Source organism: Thermobia domestica, chromosome 4, assembly GCF_964235325.1.
Source record: "Thermobia domestica chromosome 4, izTheDome1.hap1.1, whole genome shotgun sequence".
NCBI lineage: Eukaryota > Metazoa > Arthropoda > Insecta > Zygentoma > Lepismatidae > Thermobia > Thermobia domestica.
In genome coordinates, this window is record NC_137457.1 from 270,667,493 (window position 1) to 270,692,288 (window position 24,796).

At 36.9% G+C, this 24,796-nt stretch overlaps 1 protein-coding gene across 2 annotated transcripts in view; it reads left to right on the top strand.

Moving 5' to 3' along the window:
• Positions 1 to 23,230, top strand: part of LOC145684064 (uncharacterized) — a 204,591-nt gene extending 181,361 nt beyond the window's left edge. For both annotated transcript variants that reach the window (XM_081755911.1, XM_081755910.1), the window contains exons 5-6: positions 4,114 to 4,290; positions 22,956 to 23,230. In XM_081755911.1, the coding sequence (XP_081612037.1) occupies positions 4,114 to 4,290; positions 22,956 to 23,087 (309 nt within the window). In that variant the 3' untranslated portion in view covers positions 23,088 to 23,230. The remainder of the gene's footprint in view (positions 1 to 4,113; positions 4,291 to 22,955) is intronic.
• Positions 23,231 to 24,796: the final 1,566 nt, after the last annotated feature.

Below are 24,796 nucleotides of genomic sequence, written 5' to 3' on the forward strand. Positions count from 1 at the left end.
GTGATTATTTGTACTAGAGACATGCCTCATAAGTTTATATTCATTTAAATGCCAGTAAATGCATAAACCTCCGTAAATAAACTTTCCTTCACATTTCTCTCTTAATTCCAGTAGAATACATATTTTAATAACCGTTTTCCTATTCCTTCGGATGCATTCACAGTTGTCAAAACTTTTCGTCTAAAAATTGCAAATGGCGACGTTGCTGTTTGTGCTTCTAGTAATGCAGTATTAGCAGTAAACAAGTTCTGGAGGGTTGAATTTACCTTGTGTGAAACTCGTTTGATAACAACAGTGTTTTAAATTATATTTACCTTCTTGAATTGGTTACCTTCTTCTATCCTACTTTATAGGTTAATAACAAGCAAACACTTTATTGTTTCTACGCATTTTTCAGTAACCCTTTTCCGATTGATTACCGGCGATCTTGCTAAAGTAACATTTTTTTTTGTCTCAGAGGGGTTGTTGCAAATTATTAACTGGTTCTAACAGCCAAATTGTCCATTAACTTCCACTACGTTACCGCTTATTTTTCTCAGTGTACACTCATATGCAGGCAAGGAACCTATACGTAAGGCCCAAATCAGAGCCACTACAACAACATGTACAACGAATTGTGCCAAAGCAAAATAGATCAAGAAAATAAACATCAGGGAGAATATGAGAACACTAAAAATAAAAGTAGCACAACACTTGAAAATTTCAACAAAACAAAACCCAAACAGAATCAAATTCTAGATGAAAATAAATTTACAATCTTGTACCAAATAGCCTGAAATTTAGAAGACCAAGTGGAACTAAAAATTTCGAAATCAATAACAATCCGCAGAATTCTGAAACATGTATTTTTGGATAGGACATATACTAGTTCCTAAGTGAAGTCTTGACCCGATTACAGTAAGTCTCATAGTTTTGAAGCTATGGACCTTTAAAGTTCATTTTTTTTATATTTTCGGCAGCTTATAACTCCGAAAGGAAGCATTTGTGCACCAAGGATGATCTTTACTTTTTGTCTTATTTTGGTGTAAGGAATCACCTCCCAAACGTTGTCGATGTTGTTTTGAAACACCCTGTATACAGTGTGTCCGTAAAATTGCGCAACCCAAAGTTTGATTGCGTATATCTTTCGATCTAAGAATGATAAAGATCTGAGACTTGAAACAAATGTAAGCATGCTTAAAAATTAGTGATAAATTTGCGATATCGCAAAATTTTGAATAAAAATTTATTTTATCAATTACGTGCAAATTCTCATTGCTGATCATTAATTAACCTAAAACACACCTCTTGCAGTAATTTTACGACAACAGTGTTGCCAGGGACCGTGTTTCTGTAAAAAAACACCGATTTTACGGACTTGTATTAAGTAGCCTTGTTATATGGAACACTGCATCAACCTTGTCACATTTCAGCATCAATGGATAAATGTTGGTGCATAATGTACATATGTACAGGAATTCACCCACAGGAAATCAGTTTTCTGTAACTGAAGATTGATTTTCTTCATGTTGCACATTTTTTATTTTACACTTACGGTAATTTCTTTCGTTACTACAGAAAAACGTTACAAGTTCTAGCATTGGTCATGATCTCGAAAATATCTACATAGGACATGCTTACATTTGTATAAAGTCTCAGATGTACTATGGGAAGCGGCCTATATTGTGATAGTGAGTTTACATATACTCACCAACTTCACTAAATTCGAGCTTTGGACGTGATTAGAGCCCACGATAATAGTGAGACTCGTAATTGACATCTTCGGTTGTATATTGTGTTTGATTTTGGGTTGGACAATCGGGAGAATAGCTGTAATCAGTTTTCTTTTTTACTTTTTCAAACTGGAAGTTTTACTTTAGCTTTTCTGTCATGAGATAAATACCCCTTAAGTTTGAAAGCGGAAATGCTTCATTTCTACCACTTCTGGTTTGATTATAGGGTTACAAATGAGAATCCTATTTTTAAGATACTGAGTCAATTAAAAAAAAAAAAACATCATTGTTTGTCACAGTTTCTGTCGTATTAATGTCGTTATTGAAGCCATAAGTAATAGTGAATTTCTTACACGATTTTATTTGAGAGATGTGTGTGAATATATTATATTTTCTTGAGACTTTTAATCGATTCCAAATAACCGCTTATTATTATATAAGGACGTTCTCGCTCTATGGTGTTTAATTTGTACGACTTCTGCCTTGACTCTAGGATAAGCAGAGTAGATGGAACTACTGTTGGGACTCTGAATCGATTCCACAATCCACTTTTTTCTGCTTCTTACCACTTACGCTCTATGAAGTCCAATATTGAAAGGGGCAATAGTAGTAAATTTGCATATGTTACTTTGGTGTTTGTAGATACGAGTGAAGGTTCTATATTTTCTTGAGACGCTAAATCGATTCCTATAAGCAACTTATGGATATCTCTTATCGGTTTTACTCGTTGATAAATAGCCAGACGGACATAGCCATTGTAAATTGTTTCTGCTACTACTTCTTGGCATAGTTTGAAAATCTAAAAAATGAAAACCTGATGAAAAAATATATTTTTAATTTGCAAATAATAATAATAATAATAATAATAATAATAATAATAATAATAATAATAATAATAATAATAATAATAATACATCGTTCAGAGACTTCTTTTAAGTTAGGTTGCCATGCTGGAAGAATCTTGTACCTGTCATTAAAAAAAATCTTGCAACCCCATCGTTTTATTTACTATTTACACATTGTAACTTTCTGCATGCAAGAAAGATATATACTCCCATGCAGCACTGCACTCTAGTGGACAAATAGTGAACCTTCTCATTTAAGACGCGTATTTTGGCGCGCTTTTCCTCCCCGTCCAAAAGAATCCGTCGTTTCGGAAGCGGCGAAACTGTTTTTTTAATTTATGTCAGTGGGAGGGTGAAAGGTAGCGAGGAAGGCGGCCCAGAAAATTGCACATGGTTTGACTCTTTGCAAAATGAAAAAAAAAAATTGTATATCCTTTCCAAGATTATGTTTACATGGAGAAGACTTTTTGAATGATAACTACAAGATTCTTGCTGCATGGGAACCTAGGTTTAAGTCTTCCCTTTTGTCAGCCAATGTCCCGCAGCATTCCACAGAAAAGAAAGGTGTGTCAGGCACATGCCCTGAGGTGTAACTAAGTGTAGATTCTTTCTGCCACATCCTTTGCTTGTCGTCATCTACGTAAAGATTTCTATAAACAAAAAGAATGAAGTTTCATGAAAGAAGTCTCTGACTTAGGTCAATGGAGCTAATGCAAACAACAGATTATCAATTAAGCATCTGAATTTAGTTTCCATTTCACATGACAGTAGCTATAGTGCGGCAATTAACATGCGCATTGTAATGCTTTGAAATCACTGTGATATTGGTTTCTTATTTATGATAGTGCCTACAAAGTCCTGGAACTACTTTCTTCTGGTATAGACTGGTTGCCATTACACAGTATTACTTTTTGATTTACGTAACTTTCTATGCGAGAATTAATCATAATTTATAACAAAGTAATATAAAATATTATGTGAACTGGCCTTCCCTTTATATTTAATTAACTGAATTGGCCTTCCTTTAAGGATCTTCCCAAGTAATATAGTAAATTGTCAAACAAAGTAACGAAAAAAGAAGAAAACAATTGCAAGTGTATTTGCAAACGGAAATATAACGTGTACTCTGGTAACCCGTATCTACATGATTAATTGACACCAAGTTTGGATCACCTGCTCCAATTCATCCAAAAGGGGTCTCTTAGAAGAAAACAAAAAACCCTAAACGACGAGTATGGCTCAAAGTGATTTAAAATCATAACAGTCTTTTTATAATAAATCATCATGCTGTATAGTATAGAAAAACACTTCTCAAACGTTCATAAACATTATATACCTCAACATGCGGAATAGCTCCCAATATATTTAGCAGTAGTTCAATTCCTTCTTTATGAACAGAAGAAAGAGTTTTCTTTGTTTTAGAGCCTTGAAGAAAAGCTTTAGTTTAAAATTGAGGTTTGTGTGATGTTTTAAGTGATGGAGAGAGCGCAAATAACGAAGAGTAATTGCTGTATTCGAAAGTATCTAGTCATAATTTTTTTTTTTTTTTTTTACAGAGAAACTGGTTGGTGTTAAACTTTGATCAAAAGAGGTGGATGAATAATCCTTGTGCTGATATTAACGGATGCAATTACAATGATAGGTGTGGGCTCGTCCACAATTTGTACATGAACGGGCAATGCTATTTTCACCCTGATTGTGACAGAGTTAGTTGGGAATGTCCACAGCAACAGGTAATACATAAGTAAATTATATTGTTAAAGTTGCTTCAAATTAATTATGAAATGATATTTTCTAAGTATTACTGAAATAGCAGTTTTACATCAGAGCATACTTTTACCCGCCAATTTTTTACTTACGTTTCTCACACTTTTTATCTGGCCCAGTGAGCTCAGAATACAAATGCATAAGTGGGAAAAAATTATAATTACGCTTTTTTTATTTTGTTGATTGTGCAGGACTAACTCTGGAAATTCCCACTTTGATAATTACCTTTGAGACTAAATCGAAATTAGGCTATAGCGTAGAACTAAGAATTGCTCCTCTATTAATATATATACACTCATCCCGATTCATATTTATAAAAACGATCGAAAGAACAGTTTAAGGTATCTGAGTTGTTTAAAATGTTGTATGTATATATACACACACGGGTTTTTAAGTTAAGGGATTTTAGTGAGTTTTAAGCTATTCATATTTGAAGGAGTTAAATAATGTTCTATTAGATGATCATTTTTGATATTGTATACACGAGATGTAGGGACAGTGAGTACTGCAGTGCATATGTTATTCTAGGATATTTCTTTCTTAAAATCTACAGAGGTTCATATACGTGTTCGATCGTTGATAAGCACTTGTGTTTCCTTGCTTGCGTTGGTGACATGCACATAATGATTGGCAGGGAATTTCACTTGCTGTGAAAATATTTGCATTTTCTTGAGTTACGTGTTTAAATGCAGTGTATGCTGCATACTCTTTCAAAAATCTGTACTGATTGAAATCTGCGTTTCCGTATGTTTCCGAGGTAAATATTCTTCACGTTATAATTATCAAACTTGCTAGCAATCTCTAAGTGATGACTGTTTTCTGCCTCGTTTGGAAAACTACAGCAACATAATAAGGTATATCATACCTGTAAACAGTTGAACTATGTGTAACATCTAACAGGAAGTAGATTCCTGTAACATGTCATTATATACACTAATACTTAGGAAACTCAGTAGGGAGATTTGCCATGGTTTTATATGACATGGTTTTATATCGTAGTCTATCTCCTTAATTCCACCCTTAATGCCATGCTAGCACATCCTTGCAGGTGCTGGCATGTTATCATCAAACGTTCTATCAATTTTCTAGACTTCCATCTGTAGAACATCTTGTTGTTATTCTTGCTTCGCTTAAATCTTTCTCGTAAACGTTTCTTCCGTATAATTTTCTTGTAATCACTGAAGAAACCAAACAACAGACGGGATGGAAATAGCTTCGTAACTTCTTTCTGAGAGAACTTGAATGCAGTGATTATGCCTCAATCTTCGTAATATTTTCGTTCATGGTTACAGACTTTTAATGTACCACGGTTGTGACATAATTCCTGGATATTCGATACAATCAATAATTATACCATGATATTCAACTTTCACCTATGAGAGAAGATACGAGATAAAGTTATCAAGAAGCTTTATATTGGCATTGTAAGTAAACATTCCAATCGCATCTTGTACAATCATTTCACACTGAATATAGAAATTAGAAGAGTACAGAAGAATAAAACCAACTTCGATATCTTTATCAAATTCAATGTCATAATATGGTTCATTCAAGTTATTGGCGTTTTCGTCAATTGATGGAAATAATTGCAGTTCGTAAATTTTAAAAGCTTTTGTATTGACGGACATGCTTCCTACTAGTTGGCTATTTATATAGTATCTTCGCTACTTTTAATTATCAATATAACGCTAGTTATTAGACCTGCAAACGTAGCTGGTTCACTCCCCTCATTTGTTAGCTTCATCTCAATGTCAGGTATATGACTATCTTGAATGGAGATGAATAAAGGTAAAGGTGCCTCGTGGACAATAGGCTCGAGAAATTCTATAAGTGGTTTCAACTTAACCATGATGTTGGATTCTTTATCTTTGTATTACTCTCTTACTACGAGCATTCTTCAAGCTGTCTTTCAGAGTATTACGAAGTTTTTATGTCTAGAAATTTATGAAGACACTGCAAAACATGTATTTGTTTCGGAACAAGTTTAGTACCATCTTTAGAACCTAGCAGATTCCGAATGCTGCTCAAATTACCCTCACTATCTGGTTAAGTTACCTTCACTCTATAAGTGACATGATTTTCATTCAACACCACATCATACAGAGAGGTTGTCTCTAGTGTGGATAGATTATATTTACCTCTATGAATATATTTTTGCCCTTCATATTTAATATTGCTTTGAAGCATTACATTTGAAAGCATGCCACAGAATCCAATAAGATCAATTTGTTGAGTGTAGTCATGGTTAATCATGTTATGATTTAGTCTCAAACTCAAATTTTGGGACGTATCTGCTAAATGTAATGCAGTTATGTTTGGTTACAGGCAATGTTTTTTATACTTGTAGGAGGGAGTGTTTGTACGTAAAAGAAACAGCATAGAATATGTATCTCGGAGACAAGGTTATTAACGATATCATTGAAATAATCAGTATATTTATTTGTATCCCAGAATTCTGACAATATTAAATTAATGATCTCAGCTAAGCAGTCCATGAATGTAGGGTCGCTTACAATAAACTTAGATAAGCCTGAAGCAATACTATTCATTATATTAACATTTTCGTTGTTAGGTGAACAGTTTCTGGCAATTTCTTCAAAAGGACTCACCAAGAATAGATCCATAAGCTTTTTGTTTTACATCATCCACACAGATTAATTCCTTTGGCTGTCTGGTATACCTAATAATTCCTATTCCGCTCCTACCGTCGATATCCCGAGTATTTCCAACACGTTATCCACTTGCTTCCTGCGTGCTTTTCTTCAGTTCTAGCAAGTTCGGTTTCATGATCTTTCGATATTTGTCATTAGATGAGAATTTAATTCTATATTGTCTTTGGTTGTGATTCTAATAATACGTGTGAATCACTAATTATATCTACATAGATATAGTAATGTTTATCGGTATAATTATTTTGTTGTTTTGTGTTAGCAAATTCTATTTAGTACTTTTATACTTTTTAAAACTATCTGGTCTATATTCTCCAGACGCTTCTAACCATTTTTCGTCTTACATAAATATATTATTGTTGTGAAAATGGACGTCCTAGCTACTAACCATTCAAGAAAATAACTTCATATTTGTTCATAGAGTACAATCCTAACAGTTCATCTTTATCAGCTTTATTAGTACTCAAGTAATGCTTAGCTAATGGTCCTAGTTTTGTTTGTGAATTAGTAGTTGCTGCTGAAGGCAAAGCGGTTCGTAAAGTAATAAACGAATGAGCTGAAGGAGTTGGTCCTGCATCAGTAGTGACGGTAGTGGAGGGATGCCTATTGCGATGAAAATGAGGTTCTGTTATTAAAAATTCTTTATCAAGTGATGTTTTGGATTGTTGGTGGATAACCTGTAATATTATGAGAGGCTATAGGTATAAGCAGGCACGTATCCATGTTGGGGCGTGTAGGCTGAGCCGGGCCTCCCGTAGAATTTTCACGGTAGGCTTATAATGAACTATAATATGGTGATGAACTATAATATGGTTCGATCGGTCCCTTCTAATTTCTACAGCCCCTTCCCTACATTTTTTGGCTGGCTAACGGCCTGGGTATAAAAATGGTAATTATGTTTCTGTTTTAAACTGTCATGCTGTAATGTCTTGTTGTAATATACCGATCGTGTGAGTAAGTGGCTTACCTTTTCTGTATTCCGTAACAGCTTCGATCTGCTTCTTGTTATTATTTAAATAACTTTGCTATGTAGAATTTCAGTTTATTGTTTTCGTCTGCAGTTTTTTAACGCTTATGTTCATTAGCGCTCATCCTTCGTTAATATTCAATTGATTGCTTAAAGTCCGTAACGTACGCTCGAAGTCAATAACATGCTGATCTACAGATATAAATGTAAACCACTTATAGAACCTTTGATGATAGCATACTATCACATTGGAGGAAGCACATTATGAGGAGTATGAAATCAAGAGCCCTGATTATAGAGCACGATAAAAGCCACTACATAAAAGTTAAGTCAAATATTCCCAAGAACATGAATATGCCTATTGAATTTCATACGTAACAGTGCATGCGATATATATATACAGGGTGTCACAAAAAGATCGGGACGCTGGAATATCTCGAGAAATACACGTCATATCGTAAAATATAAAAACACGTGGCAATATTTTTTTAAGTTCTATTTCAGGATGGAACAATGAATTCACCCGGGTGCCCCTAAGGAGCGCTGAGGGGGCAACTTCAAAATTTTAAATGGGACCCCTAGTTTTTAATGCAGATTCAAATGCTACACAGAAAAGTACGTAACTTTTACTGGATTTTTTTTAATATTCTTGACAGATGGCACGGTAATAGCGATAAATGTGTTTTATTGAGTAACGCAGCAGAAAGATCGGAACAGGAAAATATCTCTAGAAATACCCGTCCGAAGCATGAAAAAACCAAATACGTGTGTAATATTTTTTCGATTTCTATTTAACTGTGTGCAAATCAATGCTCCTTAGCGCCCCTAAGGGGGAAGAGGTGGCAACTTGAAAAGTTTAAATGGGACCCCCAGTTGGTAGTGCAGATTCAGATGCTACATACAAAAATACGTAATCGCAAAATCTCTGTTTTATCGAGCAACGCAACAGAAATGTCGAGACAGTGGAATATCTAGAAATACGCATCTGGCCATGAAATTAAACAGAAATGTATGGGTCTAATATGTTTGATCCGTAAAGTGTGTGTGTGCAAATGAAAACACCTGGATACACCTTAATGAGACAAAGGGGGCAATTTGAAAATTTGAAATAGGGACAGTTTTGATTGAGATTCACATGGAAAGCACACAAATATACAACTTTTATGTTCTTGAGAGATGACACTGTAGTGGCAAAACTATGTTTTATCGCTGTAATGCACGAAATGCGTTTCCCATGATAAGATACAAAGAGACATGCCGAATTGTTATCGAAAATATTTTATTCTAGTCACAGGAAATAGTCAGAGAAATATCTAAAGTTTAAAATTAAACATTCACATTGAAGTGCAAAGATCTAATGTGTACATCAGATATAGCAACAGGCGATAAATTAACTATTTGTAGTGCTATACAGGAACAGCTACGTGAACGTACCTGAGTATCTACAGCAGCCCTAATGGCTTTGGGTTCAATGAGTGCAATTTCTTCAATAATGCTTTGCCGAAGCTCATCTAAGTTGATAGGTTTCCTTTCGTACACACGATTCTTCAAATGTCCCCGGAGAAAATAGTCCAGTGGCGACAACTCAAGAGAATGAGTTTGCCACTCAATTTCACATCTTTTGCCAATTCACTTTTGGAGGAATCGCTCATTCAGAAATTGTCTAACATTTACACCATAGTGCGGGCCCGCACCATCTTGCTGGAAGCACGTTTCGGCTAAGTTATCCACTAAAATGTCTCTAATTGCTGGAAGTACGTCGTCCCGCAGCATATCTTCATATACTTCCCAGCATTCAAATTCCAGTTAATGAAACTATGGAGGTGTTCATCACTCCCGGTCAGACGATCAGTTTTTAAGGGTATTAGGTATGTGCTTCAACCGACCAATGAGGATTGATGTCAGCCCAAAATCTACAGTTATATCTGTTAACGTGACCGGTTAATTCAAAACTGGCTTCGTCTGACAAAAATTCTAGTGAGAAAGTTAGGATCGTCATCAATGCGCCTCATCATCTGTTCACAAAATTCCATACGACGGTCGAAGTCATCTTCATTCAACTGATGTATCAGATGAATGTTGTACTGGTGAGACTTGATTGCCTTCAAAGGTCTGTGGGCAGCCATGAGACTTATATCATGTTGTTGAGTACCTTTACGGATGCTCAGGTGAGGATTTTCAACGAAGGATAATGCAACGTCAAGCCTTTCCTCGGTCATAGTCGATGACTTTGTCACCCAGGAATTCGACGATCTTTACACTTCCCGTTTTCTCGAAGCGCCGCACGTTGCGCTCGACAATCGTCTTTAAAATAAGATCGTTTGGACAGCGAAATGTTTGGTTAAATAGCGCCCTAACTTCAGCATACGATCTTTGGCGATTACTTCATTCACGCATCATCAAAATAATTATTCTATCGTGCTCAGAAAGAGTGGCCATGTCGTCAAGTAGTTAATATCTGTTCAGCACTTCGAGATCACCACAATTTGACTTTATCTTCGCCACTAAAATGCGCTTAATTTACAACACATTCACTCACAATGAAAACCTCGAATTGGATTCACAACAAGATTTCGTGATAAAGAAGTCTCTTCCAGGGTTTTGATTCTCACTCATTCTACACTACTTGTTACTTTCTCTCAGCCATAACAGACTACTAATTTTGCACGGATGAAAACTGTTGTGCAGTGTCTTCCATGCAAAACTAACTCGAAGCAGGCATGCCGAGGCTACTCCGCAAGGAACTAAACAACAAAACACAATTACTAGCTCTATTTCGATGACTTATTTGACATACAAGTCGGAGACCAAGGTTGCTTCGATATAAAAACAACTCTTTTGGAAATTAGGATAGTTTCATGCTTGTTTGATTTAACATTAATGCCTCCGTTTCGCGGAGAACTAGTTTAGCCTAATGTTGTCCTCAGTCTTTGGGACACAACGTTCAATTTGAAATATTGCGTGCGTTTTAAACTCCAAAATTTCTGTACAAATTGAAAGAAATATTTAGTTGTTACGTTCACAGTCATGGGCACGAACAGGCTTTTTCCGAGAAGAGGGAAGCATGATGTTTCAGAAGACGGGGACAGGGGGCTAAACTACCATCAGCAAGGTAATTGTGTACAATGAGTCCTCACATGTAGGGATAATTTAACAAAATCAGTGGCAATTTAAATTCCAGAGGGAGCAAATGCCTCATAATTCCCTATTTGTCAACGCTCATGATTACATGATCACAGCTTGCAGTAACAGCAATAAAACAATGCAAATAAAGGTTCTGCAGTAATACAGTATTTGTATCTCTTGCTCGAAAGTACATTTCATGCGTTACTCGATAAAACACCTTTTTGATATTACATTGTCATCTGTCAAGGACACCAAAAAACTTTTCCGATAAAAGTTACGTCGATTATGTGTACAGCATCTGAACCTACAGTAACAATTGGAGGTTTTTTTTTGTCGTCTACCCGGTTAAAGGGATGCGCCCTTTCTTCGGGAAAGTGTTGTAATAGGAATGTAGAGGCTACAAAAATTGTGGCTGGTCTAAGGAATTTTCCTTTATTCATTCATTGACAATTGGAGGTTCCCATGTCTCATTTCCAAGTTGTCCTAAGGGTTGACCAATTTCATTCATTTGCACACACACACTTTAGGGTTTACAAATATTAGACACATACATTTGTGTTTAATCTCATGCCCAGATGTGTATTTCTAGAGATATTCCACTGCTCCGACATTTCTGTTGCATTGCTTGATAAAACAGAGATTTTGCGATTATAGTGCCATCTATCGAGCAAACAAACAAATATGTTGCAGATAAAAGTTACGTATTTTTGCATGTTGCATCTGAATCTGCACTACCAACTGGGGGTCCTATGTACACTTTACAAGTTGCCATCTCTTTCCCCCTTAGGGGGCACCAAGGAGCATTGATTTGCACAGAGTTAAATAGGAATCAAACAAATATTAGACACATATTTGGTTTCTTCATGCTCGGACGTGTATTTCTCGAGATATTTTCATCTCCCGATCTTTCTGCTGCGTTACTCAATAAAACAGACTTTTCGCTATTACAGTGCCATCTGTCAAGAATACACAAAAATGTTTCCAGTAAAAGTTACGTATTTTTGTGTGTAGCATCTGAATCTGCATTAAGTACTGGAGGGGTCCCATTTAAAATTTTGAAGTTGCCCCCTCAGCGCTCCTTAGGGGCACCCGGGTTAATTCATTGTTCCACACTGAAGTAGAATTTAAAATATATTTGCCACGTGCTTTTGTATTTCATAATACGATGTGTATTTCTCGAGATATTCCAGCGTCCCGATCTTTTTGTGACATATATATATATATATATAGCGTGATTCAAAATGTTGTGAACGATTACAATTCCTTTTACATTTTTCATTAATCATCCAAATAGCTTCAAACCTTATAGTTAAATGCTAAAACTCTTTAACTGTTTGTGATAAAAAAAATGAAAATAGTACATCATAAATGTTCTATGTGGGCCCCCTTTGTTACCCTGCATACATGTATTTGGTATTCCAATTCCGCCCAGACCCGTTTCAACATGTTTGCATCAACATTGTGAGCTAGTGGTCTACTATGCAACGCTTAATTGCATGCATGGAGAGCATGCCCGCGACCGTTCGGTCTATTTAATGGACGGGTTCCGCAAGAATGTAATGCACCCCGCCCGTAGTGGCACAATATACGCTATTATTGCTCGTGCACGAGTGCACCGTCAAGATTTGTCCCTTAACCTTGACACCTAAGTGTGTCACTCCCATTCTCTGAGGGAGTGGGATACGCCCACTGCGCGGCCAGACCAAAGTCCTGAGTGCCTACCAGTAGACCTACTTGTTGAGGCAGACTGCTAGCGAGTCAGTCCTACCATGCTCTGTAGGCATGGCGCCCGAGCGTTATATGGCAAGCTCACCTCCCGCCCGTGTTCACCGTTACCCAGATTCCGGGGATTGGCTCCCAGAAGCTACCGAATCCCACGGTATGACCACAGCCAGGCAGAGTCCAACCCAATCCGGGCCCCAGGCAACGCCCGAGGGGGCTTGTTCAATCCCGGCCCTGCCTACCTCTATCGTTCAACTGGCAACCGCCTTGTCGTGTAGAGGTACCACGCACACGTCGAGATACTCCCGTATCTCATCCCGGACCCAATGATACGTGTAGAGTCACCATTTGGGTTTGGTGCCAGCCCATGTCCCACGGAACTTCCTCCCTTTAGCAGGATCAGAACCGTTACCCAGATTCCTGGGATTGGCCCCTCTCCCACCTCCGGTCGGTCCTCCCGCAGGCTGGAATCCGAGACTCCCCCCCGGTAGGGTCGTCCAAGCAATACGGGACTTCCTCTAGTTACGGTAGAGGTACACCGTACATTACCAGAGCCAATGACTGATGTAGACCGTTTGCTCAAGGCAGACATTTTCATTTGGGAGCCGTGTCTTCCGAGGGAGCCGTGTCTCCCCTGGTAGGCCCGCCGAAACAATACGGGGCTACCTATCTTTAACGTGTTTAGGTACCACCTACACGTTGTAGCAAAGCTACCTGTCCGAATCCCAATGGTACGTGTAAGCCACCATTAGAAGGGACACCCACACCCTTCCTTCGGTAGGGTCGTCCATACAATACGGGACTACCTCTTCTTACGAGAGAGGTGAACCGTAGATTACCAGACCGAATGGCTGATGTAGACTGTCTACCTTTAAAGACAATGGCCATTTGGGAGCGGCGGCTTCCCTGGTAAGGTCGTGGCTCCTGCACCAAGCTCACACTACTGGGACGAAGGAGGGACCCACTTCCTCAGCGCTCCTGAGGTACGAGTATGCGTTGTTTGCACTGCAGCAGTGATGCGCTCTTTTACTTCATTCACATCTTGGGGTAGAGGGGGTTTATAGACAATGTCTTTTAGATGTCCCCATAGAAAAAATCGCAAGGGTTTAAGCCCGGTGATCTTGGTGGCCAACGTAGAAGCTGATGATCATTTTTACCTGACCGCCCAATCCAGCGGTGTGGCAGTCTGTTGTTGAGAAAATTTCTGACATTGTGATGAAAGTGACATGGAGCTCCATCCAATTGATACATGAAGTTTGCACTGTCATGTTCGAACTGTGGCATAAGCCACGTAGTAAGCATTTGTTGAAATGTTTGTCTAGTCACAGTTCCTTCGTCAATGAAGTACGGACCATAAACTTTTGAAGATGAAATTGCACAATACACATTCATCTTCGGTGAATCACGCATAATTCCACAGATTTGTGAGGCTTCTTAGTTCCCCAAATGCGAACATTTTATTTATTCACTCTTCCTGTGACATGGAACGTAGCCTCATCACTGAAACAAAATTTGCCCAAGAAATCATCAACAACACTGCACAACTCTTGAAATGACTCACAAAAAGTCTTGCGACACGTCTGGTAATTAGGTGTTACCTGCTCTTGGTACGGATACATCTTTAAATGATTACACACTACACGCCAAACAGTTGTTTGAGGCATTTGAAGCTCTTTGCTAACTCTCCTTGTTGACTTTTGTGGGCTGCCTTGAAAACTGCTTCGAACCATTTCGACATCTGCCTCAGAATGGACGGTCTACTGGGCGATTTTTCATTTACAAATGCATCCCATTCTGTTGAATTTCTCATACCACTTACGTATGGAGATCTTTGACGGTGGATCTTTATGAAATTTTGTGCGGAACTTGCGTTGAACACTAACAACAGACCAACAAACGTGAAACTGTAAATGCAAAATGCTCTCTCTGCACCACAGGCAGCCATCTTGGAACTAATCATTCTGCCCCCTAGCGGATAAAGTTTAAGCTACTACAGAGCGCGAGAGATAGCATGAGCTATGAGAAGCGGGAGGTCGGAAGAACACTGTCCGTTACGAGGGTGACAGTGGAGAAAGAGGGAAGATTTTTTTGGTAGTGTTTCTAACCCATGCCGATACTAACCTCCAACATAAGTAACAACAATGGATAATACCTACTTAACGCAACTTATATATAATAGGCTTACCTGTAGCTTAAGGTATTTATAAAGGCTCAATACCGTCCATACAATCCATCTCATCATCATCGTCTTCCGTCTCGTCGTCACTTTCTTCAGAAGAGTCACTATTACTGTCACTGTCCTCGGCTAAGTTTATTGTAACGTTTTCAGTAATAACGTCTAACTGAGGTTCCATTTGCAAATATACTTGTTTATATCTTCGTACTTTATCACACCTAGCCTTCCACTCTTCCGCTGTTATCATTGTAAATTTCTCTTCGGCGAGTTTCATCGCATCGATAATGGAAAAAGTGGTATTTCTTGCTGCTACATATTCTTTGACTGCAGCCCAAATCAACCCTATCAGGTTTAGATCAGGATGATACGGGGGCAAATAAGAACTGTATGTCCATATTCAGCAAGGAGCGAATCTACTTTAAATGTCCGAAAACGAGCTTTATAGGCTTTGATTAAATTATAAAGTTCTGGTTTGTACATATTTTCTTTGAAAGGAATATTGTGTCTTACAAGCCAATCGATCGTTACAGCTTTACGAGATGATGATGTCGGTGAAGGATCTAAACAGACATTGTGATATGGTGCATTGTCTATCACAAGAACTGAATTACTTGGCAAGTTAAGAATTAGCCGTGACTTCAACCACTTTTCATAGTTTTCATAATTCATGTCGTCGTGATAATCGCCAGATTTCGTTCCAGATTTGAACATGACTAATGCGTCTGGAATGAAACCGTTTTCTCCTCCAGCATGAATGATTATTACGCGTTGTCCTTTAGAAATTGGTGTGAGTAAACCTGTATTCTTCTCATCGCTCCATGCGTGTTGTTTTGTGTGCGATTAATGCGAGTACGTCTCATCCATGTACATTATGGGGCGGTTCTGCGTTCTGTAATGATCTATAGCTCGCAAATAAGCCAACCTCTTTGACCGAAATTCATCTTTCTCAATAAGTAGTCATCTATTGTTTTCAGCCTTTATCCATCTAAATCCTAAGGAACGGATTATTTTCCGTAAAGACCAAGTGTTTCCATTAAAATTAATCTTTTCTCGAAGTACTCTCAACAGTGATTTTACTGAATGTCGTTGACCGTGAACAATATGAAATTCATTAATTGTTCAACAAATAACGCATTTGTCAAATTATCCACTGAGATTTTTGTTTTTCGTTGTGCTCGCTTCTTATTCGTAGTAGAAAAGCTCGTTCCCGTGATGATTTTTTTTTCGCTCACTTAAAACACGTTTTAGTGTACTTACTGAACCATCGGTAGCTTCAGATACTCGCTTTTGCACTTGTTTTACATTAATTGGATTTCCACTGTCAGCCTCTCTCTTAATAAAATCATAAACATTAACCAAAATCTCTCTGCTTTGGCTGTGAATTACTTTCGATCCTCCAAGTTTTCCGCTTTTCTTACCCTCCATTATGATTAAAAAAAAAGGAACAAACGAGCACACAACACAGACTAAAACAACACAGAACTATGCACAAAGAACCACTCTTCACTGAACACAAGAACACTGTGCCCAGTTCGGCTTCTGCATGTGTCTTTTAAGACGCCCCCATCTGTGTCATAAATAACCACCCCGGGAGGGAGGGTACCAATAGGACCACTTTGTTTTACCAGAGAAAATGACAAACTTCCCTGTATGAGAGGGGAAGGAGTAGACAGGTCTGTAGCCACAATTTCCCTAAGGCTAGGACATGAGTCGTGCTCCCCAGAATGAATGGATTGCAAATATAGGTGGTGTTATGTGATATAATATTTAGTTATTTTAGCTTACTTTACGAGCATCATGTATTAAAAAACGAGTAAGCAAACCTTTCACGGACCGAGTGCACTTTTACATCTTATTAAATAAATATGCTAGTTTATTGTTCAGATTTTTCTAAATGAAGATGAGAAATGCAGGCTGCAGATTGATTCAAAGTGTCTTTGTCATCCCTTCCCAGAAATGCTTCAAATCGCCAAATTCTAGTTCACAGCTGTGGCAGTTAGCAACACTATTACGATTGCCTGATTCTTTCAAGTGTGTTGGTGGCGGATTTCAAGGTCATAGCTCATGCTATCCCTCGCACCCTGTACCCTCGTTCCAAACAAAACTTGAGGATAACATTGAAAGTAGTTCCATACAGATTTCATTGCTGATAGAGTATTATCACTTATAGAAGGTTTCCTTATCGTTCATCATTTTGAATCACGTTATATATATATATATATATATATATATATATATATATATATATATATATATATATATACATGTGTGTGTATGCTTGTGTTGCGTCAGAATATCTAGTTTTAATAATAATAATACATCTTCCTCTGAAGTACTGTTTTTTTTAGATGTTTCTTTGTTGTTTCTCGATTGCTATTTTTGCAGATTTTGTCTGCCAAAATTAACATCACTATTCTCTTTTTCTTGTTCTACCCATTTTTCTAAAACGTTTTAGATTTTTGTCGGTGGTTGTTTGGTTTCTATGTATGCACATTTTCCTCACTGAAATTAACGCAGTTGTCTTTTTTCCCCTTTACCCACATTTGTAAAATGTTTTGCGACATTTTGCAATTTCAACGTAAGTTATTATTTCCTCACCCGGAAAATGTCTAACTCAAGTAACTCTTCCGAACTATTGTACGAGATTGCTGTGAGATAGTCACATTGTACATGTATTTACTATTGTTTTCCATCTTCTCTATTAAGAATTGTTTTCCTTAAATATGTTTTATGTGAATGAAACCAAAAACAACAAAGGAAAACATTTATTTTTACTCTTCGTTTTTTTTTCTTGTAGGTTAAGAAATCTAACATTTGAGCATTTATAGAAGTCCATTGATCGCCACTTTCTTTGATGCCAATTACGGCTAGAAGTAAGTGGTATTAAAGCGAGATTTATTGTTATAGTTAATTCTATTGGGAACGGCGGTGAATGATTCAAAATAGGCGATGACAGATCACGTGTTTGGTTAGTTTTGTCGAGGTCAATGATTTCTTGGGCTCAAATATGTCCATTCTTCTTAAACCTTCAACTAAGATAAAGTAATTTCGTAAAGTCCTTTTATGATTAGAAGGGAACTGATTTTCATTATTGCCTGATTCAGTCTGCAAAGTTTTTGGGTCAAAGAAGATACGTGAAAACTGTGGTCATTGCTATGTCAACCAGTAAAACAATAACTTCAAGGTCACCGCAAGCATCCCTCAGTCTTTTCTTTGTTCCTTTTCCTGAAAAACTCGACTTCCATACCCCCAAAACTGCAAACATTTTTTAAGGAATAAAGACGATGTTGGCGAACACAGGTTGTCTAGAAAGTGTTTAGTGATATATTTTGTTTTGAAATAAAGTACATGGGAAAAAATTACGAATATCAAAGTGAAAAGTACATTGTCGGGACCCATTTGAGGGTTCCATCTCCCCTTCTCTAAGGCACTCGTTTACACTATGGCATACTTGATATTATGGTATTATTTTCCCATAGAGGAGTAAAAGTAGTGATCAGTTAAAGAATACTAACAAGTTTGATCATAGCAACTAGAAGAATATGTACCTTAAAAACGGACGGAACGAAGCATTTCATTGGAAAGATCATGATCTCGATTTCAGTAAGTTAACTACCTGAAACCTTATTCAGCATACACTGCATTTAATGTAACGTAAGTAAATACGAGTATGCTTTACACAACAGGGAAATTCATTGAAAATCATTAAGTGATTAGCATAACAACAAGCAAAAGGAAGCTAGAAATGATCAACTATCAAACTTATTTACGTATAGCGATAGATTGCTCGGAAGTAGTAACTGATGATACCATACACATTGAAGTACTCACTGCCCCTAAATCTTACGTAAATGACACCAAAAATTAAAGCATAATGAACATTTTTAACTTCCTTCAAATAAGATACGCGTTTCAAATAATCCATAGTGACATAACCCCAAATATCTCTAACTTCTGCGTTTCAATTTTATTTCATAGTGGCGGAGACGAAATGTGCGAAAAGTGTAAGTAAAATGATGTGTGGGTAAAAGTACGAGTAGTTTTAGAAGTGTAAAATACAAAAATTTGTTCAATTTGACTCATTCAACAAGAAGGAAAGTGTTATAATCATACCTTTCTTTTTCATCTTGTTGATCGTGCGGGACTAAAGCCTAATATTCCACATTTCAAATTTACACTTGAGACTAAGATGATATTGGCTGTCTAGTCGGAAATTTCGTTCAATGTTCTCTTCTCTCCTATCCATTTTAAAACATCTTCGTTTGTTGCTCTCTCTGTGCATTTTTATCTTCTCCATTTTCCTGCAACACCACATTTTGCAACTTTCCAAATATTTCGTCTCTAACTTCCGTAACGTCCAAGTCTCTCAACCATACAGTCCAATGCTCCATATATAGCACTTGACCAAATTCTTCTTGAGTCCAATATTAAGCCTGCTAGTTAACAGAGATCTTTTCTTATTGAATGCTTCTTTAGCTATGGCAATTCTTGACCTGATCTCTTTGCTGCAGTAAGCGTCTATTGTCAAAATACTTCCCAGATACTTGAAATTATCGACCTCTTCAAGTTCTGTTTGTTCTACTCTGTTCCATAAGGGTGTTTTCCAGTATATATATATATATATATATATATATATATATATATATGTGTGTGTGTGTGTGTGTAACTATGCTCTTGCAGACCGTTAAGGACAAATGTCAGTTACGTCCATGCAGAGTATAATGGTTAGTAGTTAAATTTCGGGAACAGAAAAGAAAAAAAAATATATTGCCTGAGTAGTACACAATTATTGATCCATGAGAGAATAGAGAAAGGCATAAATAGAAAGCCTGACATTCAAGAACGTTTTACATGTCACTGTGTCACACTTTTAAAAATTGCAACACACTGATCACTGTATTCTTTGCTACAGACAACGAAAGTAAATAGCATAGGAACCGGTATACATTGACCATTGGTTCGATCTCTCATTATGATAAAATATTCTTTATAGTAAACTTTCACAGGTAAGAGTTTAAAATTTGTAGTTATAGAATAGGATTAAAATACATGATTGTGCTCAATTTGACACAATAACAAAAGAAAAATATGCGAAAAACTGTACACAAAATATGAAAAAGTGGATGGATAACTTAAAAGATATAGAATGAGGGAAGTATATGATTTCTACGTAATTTAACTCATTAAATAAGGTAAAAATTTAAAACAAGTAATTTGAATTATGGAAAAATTAGCAGGAAAATGGTTAAAGAAATTGCCGTATTTGGATCTTTATAGACATTTTTGAGGTACCAATAATCTGTACATCTCCGTTCCCGGAAGTCATCGAAGGGAGTAGTGTACAATTACGAGGAAAATTAGTTAAAATAGGAAGTTGAAGCTTAGAATATATGTTGAAAACCTTCATTTCAGTAATACTTTCCTAATGAAAATTTATGTCGCCCACAAATATATTAACTATTTCAAACATATAGACTTAGGTTGGCTTAATTTGAATTTATTAAAATATTGAGATAATTGTTAATATATATTTTATATGTATTTTCAATTATTTAGTATTCAGATTGATCTCTTTTGCAACTACATATACTATCTTATTTCCTTTGGATGGTAATTTCATTACCCACTTCAGTTTGAATGGTGTTGTCAAAAATATCCAAATATATAATATTAAACATTAACATTCACTTCAGCATTGTAATAGATTCTTACATGCATCAATGATTTACAGAGTAATAAACTAATTCAAATATTTTCTTCCCTTGGCGAACGTTATTGTTCCAGGTTACTATATATCGAAATCATCGTTGAAGGATAGCCCCCTAAAGAGAGATTGCCTATTGAACGTTACTTAGTAATGAAGTTTAATTATATTTCATGGAGAATATTAATAGAGGGCGATGCCGAAAGTTTTTAGCGGCGCAATAATCTAACATCACAGCAACATTTTTTGTTTATTGCATTCGACACTCTGATACTTTGTGACTTTCAGCCATCAATGGCAACAATGAGTCTGTGATAGCATGGTCAGAGATAAGAGAGATAAGGAAGCGCGCGTGATCCATTGTCTAGTTAGCCATGGAGCTGTCAAGACGTAACTTTCGCGCTATGATTTTCTACGATTACAAGAAGGGCTTAACCGCAGAACAGTGCCTTGAAACTTTGGTGAATACTTTTGGGGAATCTGCTCCTTTGCAAGCCAGTGTTGGAAACTGGTTTCGGGAATTTAAAAGGGGACGTACGTCACTTGAAGATAAACCTCGTTCCGGACGGCCAAACACTGCAGTGACTTCCGAAAACATCGAAGCTGTTAGGCAAATGGTGAAAGATGATATCCATGTATCTTCCCTGGAGATCGAAGCGACGCTCAACATTCGGTCAACAGCAGCGCAGACAATTATGCATGAACATTTGGGTCTCAATAAAAGGTGTTCTCGTTGGGACCCCCATTTACTCACGGAAAGGGAAAAAGAGGGTGGGTGGAATGGTGTGAATTTATGTTGAATAAATTCAATCAAGGGGCAAGTCGCGATGTTTACAACATCGTCACGGGTGACGAAATGTGGATTTATCATTATGATCCATTTACCAAGCAACAGTCGCAAGTGTGGTGCTTCGAGATTGAAGATCCCCCAACCAAAGTGAAGAGACCTCGGAGAGAAAATGGTTGCGTCTTTTTTCTCACGGAAGGGGCATGTTGCGACTGTTGTACTTGACAGTCGGCGTACGGTGAATGCTGAGTAGTACTCAACAGTTTGTCTTCCCACTGTGTTCAAGAAATGGAAGGCCGAACATCCAAGATCAAAACTTGGCCATCTTCTGTTGCATCATGACAATGCAAGTGCCCACAGTGCTGTAAGAACTGTAGAACGTTTGAACCAGGAAGGAGTCAGAGTGCTGCCTCATTCACCCTATTTGCCAGGCTTGTCCTTTTGCATTTTTTTGGGTTTCCCAAAGTGAAGGAACACTTGGGTGGACGTCGCTTTTCATCGGATGATGATGCGATTGGCACTTATTTGGAGTTTGTGGACAATATAGACGAAAATAAGTGGAATAAACATTTTTCTAAGTGGTTTGAAAGGATGCAAAAGTGTATTCTTGTCCGTGGAGAGTACTTGGAAAAACATAAACGTTTTGTTCTAGTTCGATGCTTCTTGTGGTCAGAGCTAAAAACTTTCGGCATGGCCCTCTTGTTACAGTGCAACGTACAGTGCCATTAGCAATCTTTAGATTTTCTACAGAATTAAGTTTTCAAGATAAATTGTGCTGTAAATTGGAGTTGTTTTCACCCAGGTTGAATTTTTTACAAGAAAATTAATGCTGGTCCAGCACAAAATACAGTATTCCAGCAATGATTTATTGCTGGACCAGGGAAGAATTCCTGGCATTTTCCTGGTAATTGGAACTAATTCTACCTGTGATGTCGGATAATCATGCATTTCTTGTTGGATTTCTATGCTCTTTACAGCAAAGAATTCTAGCATGTTTTAGTAGTTGCACTGTTATGAGCAGTATTAGGGAACTGATTTACTAAATAGACGGCTAGAATGTAATTACTGGCTTTTCTGCATGACAAACCATTGGAGACATTTCTGGAATCTAACCTGTGAAACGTGCATAATTTGGATAGTAACATCTATAAGATAGATATCAATAACGACAACACCTTCCTATATCTTTTAGTTTCCACATCCTTCTCTCGAGCTTCTTAGCTTTCCTACTCCTGCCGAGTGGAAAATTTTAACTAATTTTCTAAACTAGGCATATTCGCCTAACACATTAGTAATTAGCGAATAAATGAAGTAATCGATTAAGTGTAAAATAAATGAAACATACATAGAAACTTTGATAAAAATATGATTTTACTTTCTTAAAGAAAGTTACAATTGAAAAGATAACATACAGTTGTTGGAATAATGTTTTATAGCCCATAAGTTTCAATATGTTTAACTTTAATATATTTTCTTTCAGGGTTATGAATCTCTGCTACCCGGAGGATTTATAATTAACCCAATGGAGCTAGTTCCTCAACCTGGAAAATATGTAGTAATGGTAATAATGAGCAACACAGCACCGTCTGCTGCTTGTATAAGACGTGTATAGAGTAAAGTTATATGATAAACTGATTTTAATATGGTCTTAACTATACCATGAAACTGATGTAAACTTAAAACATACCTATGCTTTACAAATTAACAGAAAAAAGCTTATCTTATTTAGCTGTATTTGTTTAATAAATAAAGAATTACCGCTAATAGTAGTCATTTTATTATTCGACGAACATTTTCAAATTTCATAGAACTATCAAACATTTCGAGTATATTACACTTTATTTTTTATATTTTTAGATGATTCTACATGCCCTTTGTCATCCTTCAGCATAATTTTGGTTTATTATTAAAGATTTGTAGTATTGAGAGACAAGTTTTTGCAGAGCCATTGCATAAACGTTTTCTGCCTGAAAAGCCATTTCATCTGACAGAATTTTGTAAAAGAGAGAAGGTGAAGCTTGTAAAACATTTTCTGACAGCATGAAAATGACATCGCTAGTTTTCATGAACCTTGATTTCTACCGCAAGCACAAGGTCATTAGTGATTACTCAGGGCGATCCCGAACGTGGTTCATGATGAACATTCTCACATCCCTCTTTAAACACTCACTCACTAGGAAACTTTGCTATCAGTTTTGGGCTTTGGACCATACACCTCAGATTTGCCTATGAATATATGCCGGTGTCACAGTACTTCAGGTCAGGAATCGAATTACAGATCTTATTTTTAGGTGGTGGGCCACACGATCTTCCTGAACTTTTTAATCAAACAGCATAAAAGTTTCACTCTGTCGACGCTATTCCAAACCGCGTCTCTTTATACTCAAAGGACACCGGGAAACAGCATGCATGTGCATAATTACGAACGGTTGCACTTTACTTAAACATTGAATTATATTTACTTGTTAACAATTAGAATGGTCACGTTGTTCTATGGTTAACCATCTATAAATACTCATACATAAATGATTTTTCTTTTGTTTAGCATCCTAAGCGTACGATGTGTCATTTAGGCTAAAGGAGGTACACACATACAAGAGTATATATATATATATATATATATATATATATATATATATATATATATATATATATATATATATATATATATGAGGAATGCAAAGATTTTGGGAGGTCATAGGGGAGGTCATTCTAAGCCAAAATGCCTACATGAACATAGGGTCTAATCCTCTTCGTTTGGGAGATAGGGGTGAAAGTAAGTTTTTGCCGCTTGCACTTCTCAAATTCCGTGTGAAAGCTTATAGAACACCCTGTGCTTGGTTTTACGTTAAGTATTATACCTCGTTTAAAAGCTACTGAAACAGGCTTTCAGACGGTATGCAGTTTGTCTACGTACTGCATACAAAAGGGAAATAACTTAGGTATCATTTTTGAATTGTGCTATAAAATTCCCTTTTTCAAACAATTTTTCGCCTTTCTTGGATGTAAACACTGGCAATAGAGTATCAGGATCTAATTGGGGAAAAACGATGCTGTATACCACAAACCCAAGCGAAATGTCAATGTAGTGTCTTCATTAGAAAGCGGAGAACATTTCTTACTAAGCACTCTATTACGAGATTCGAATTTGCTATAGCTTATAGTGGTTACGAATGTTAATAAACGCGTGTTTAAGCAAAACTGGGAATACAATTCTATTCTCTAACATCGACAGCTCTACATTTCTATCCAAGAACAATGTTATAATCGTGTGAACAACAGATGGCAGCAGCAAAGTCCACGTGAAGTGAAGTACTCGTA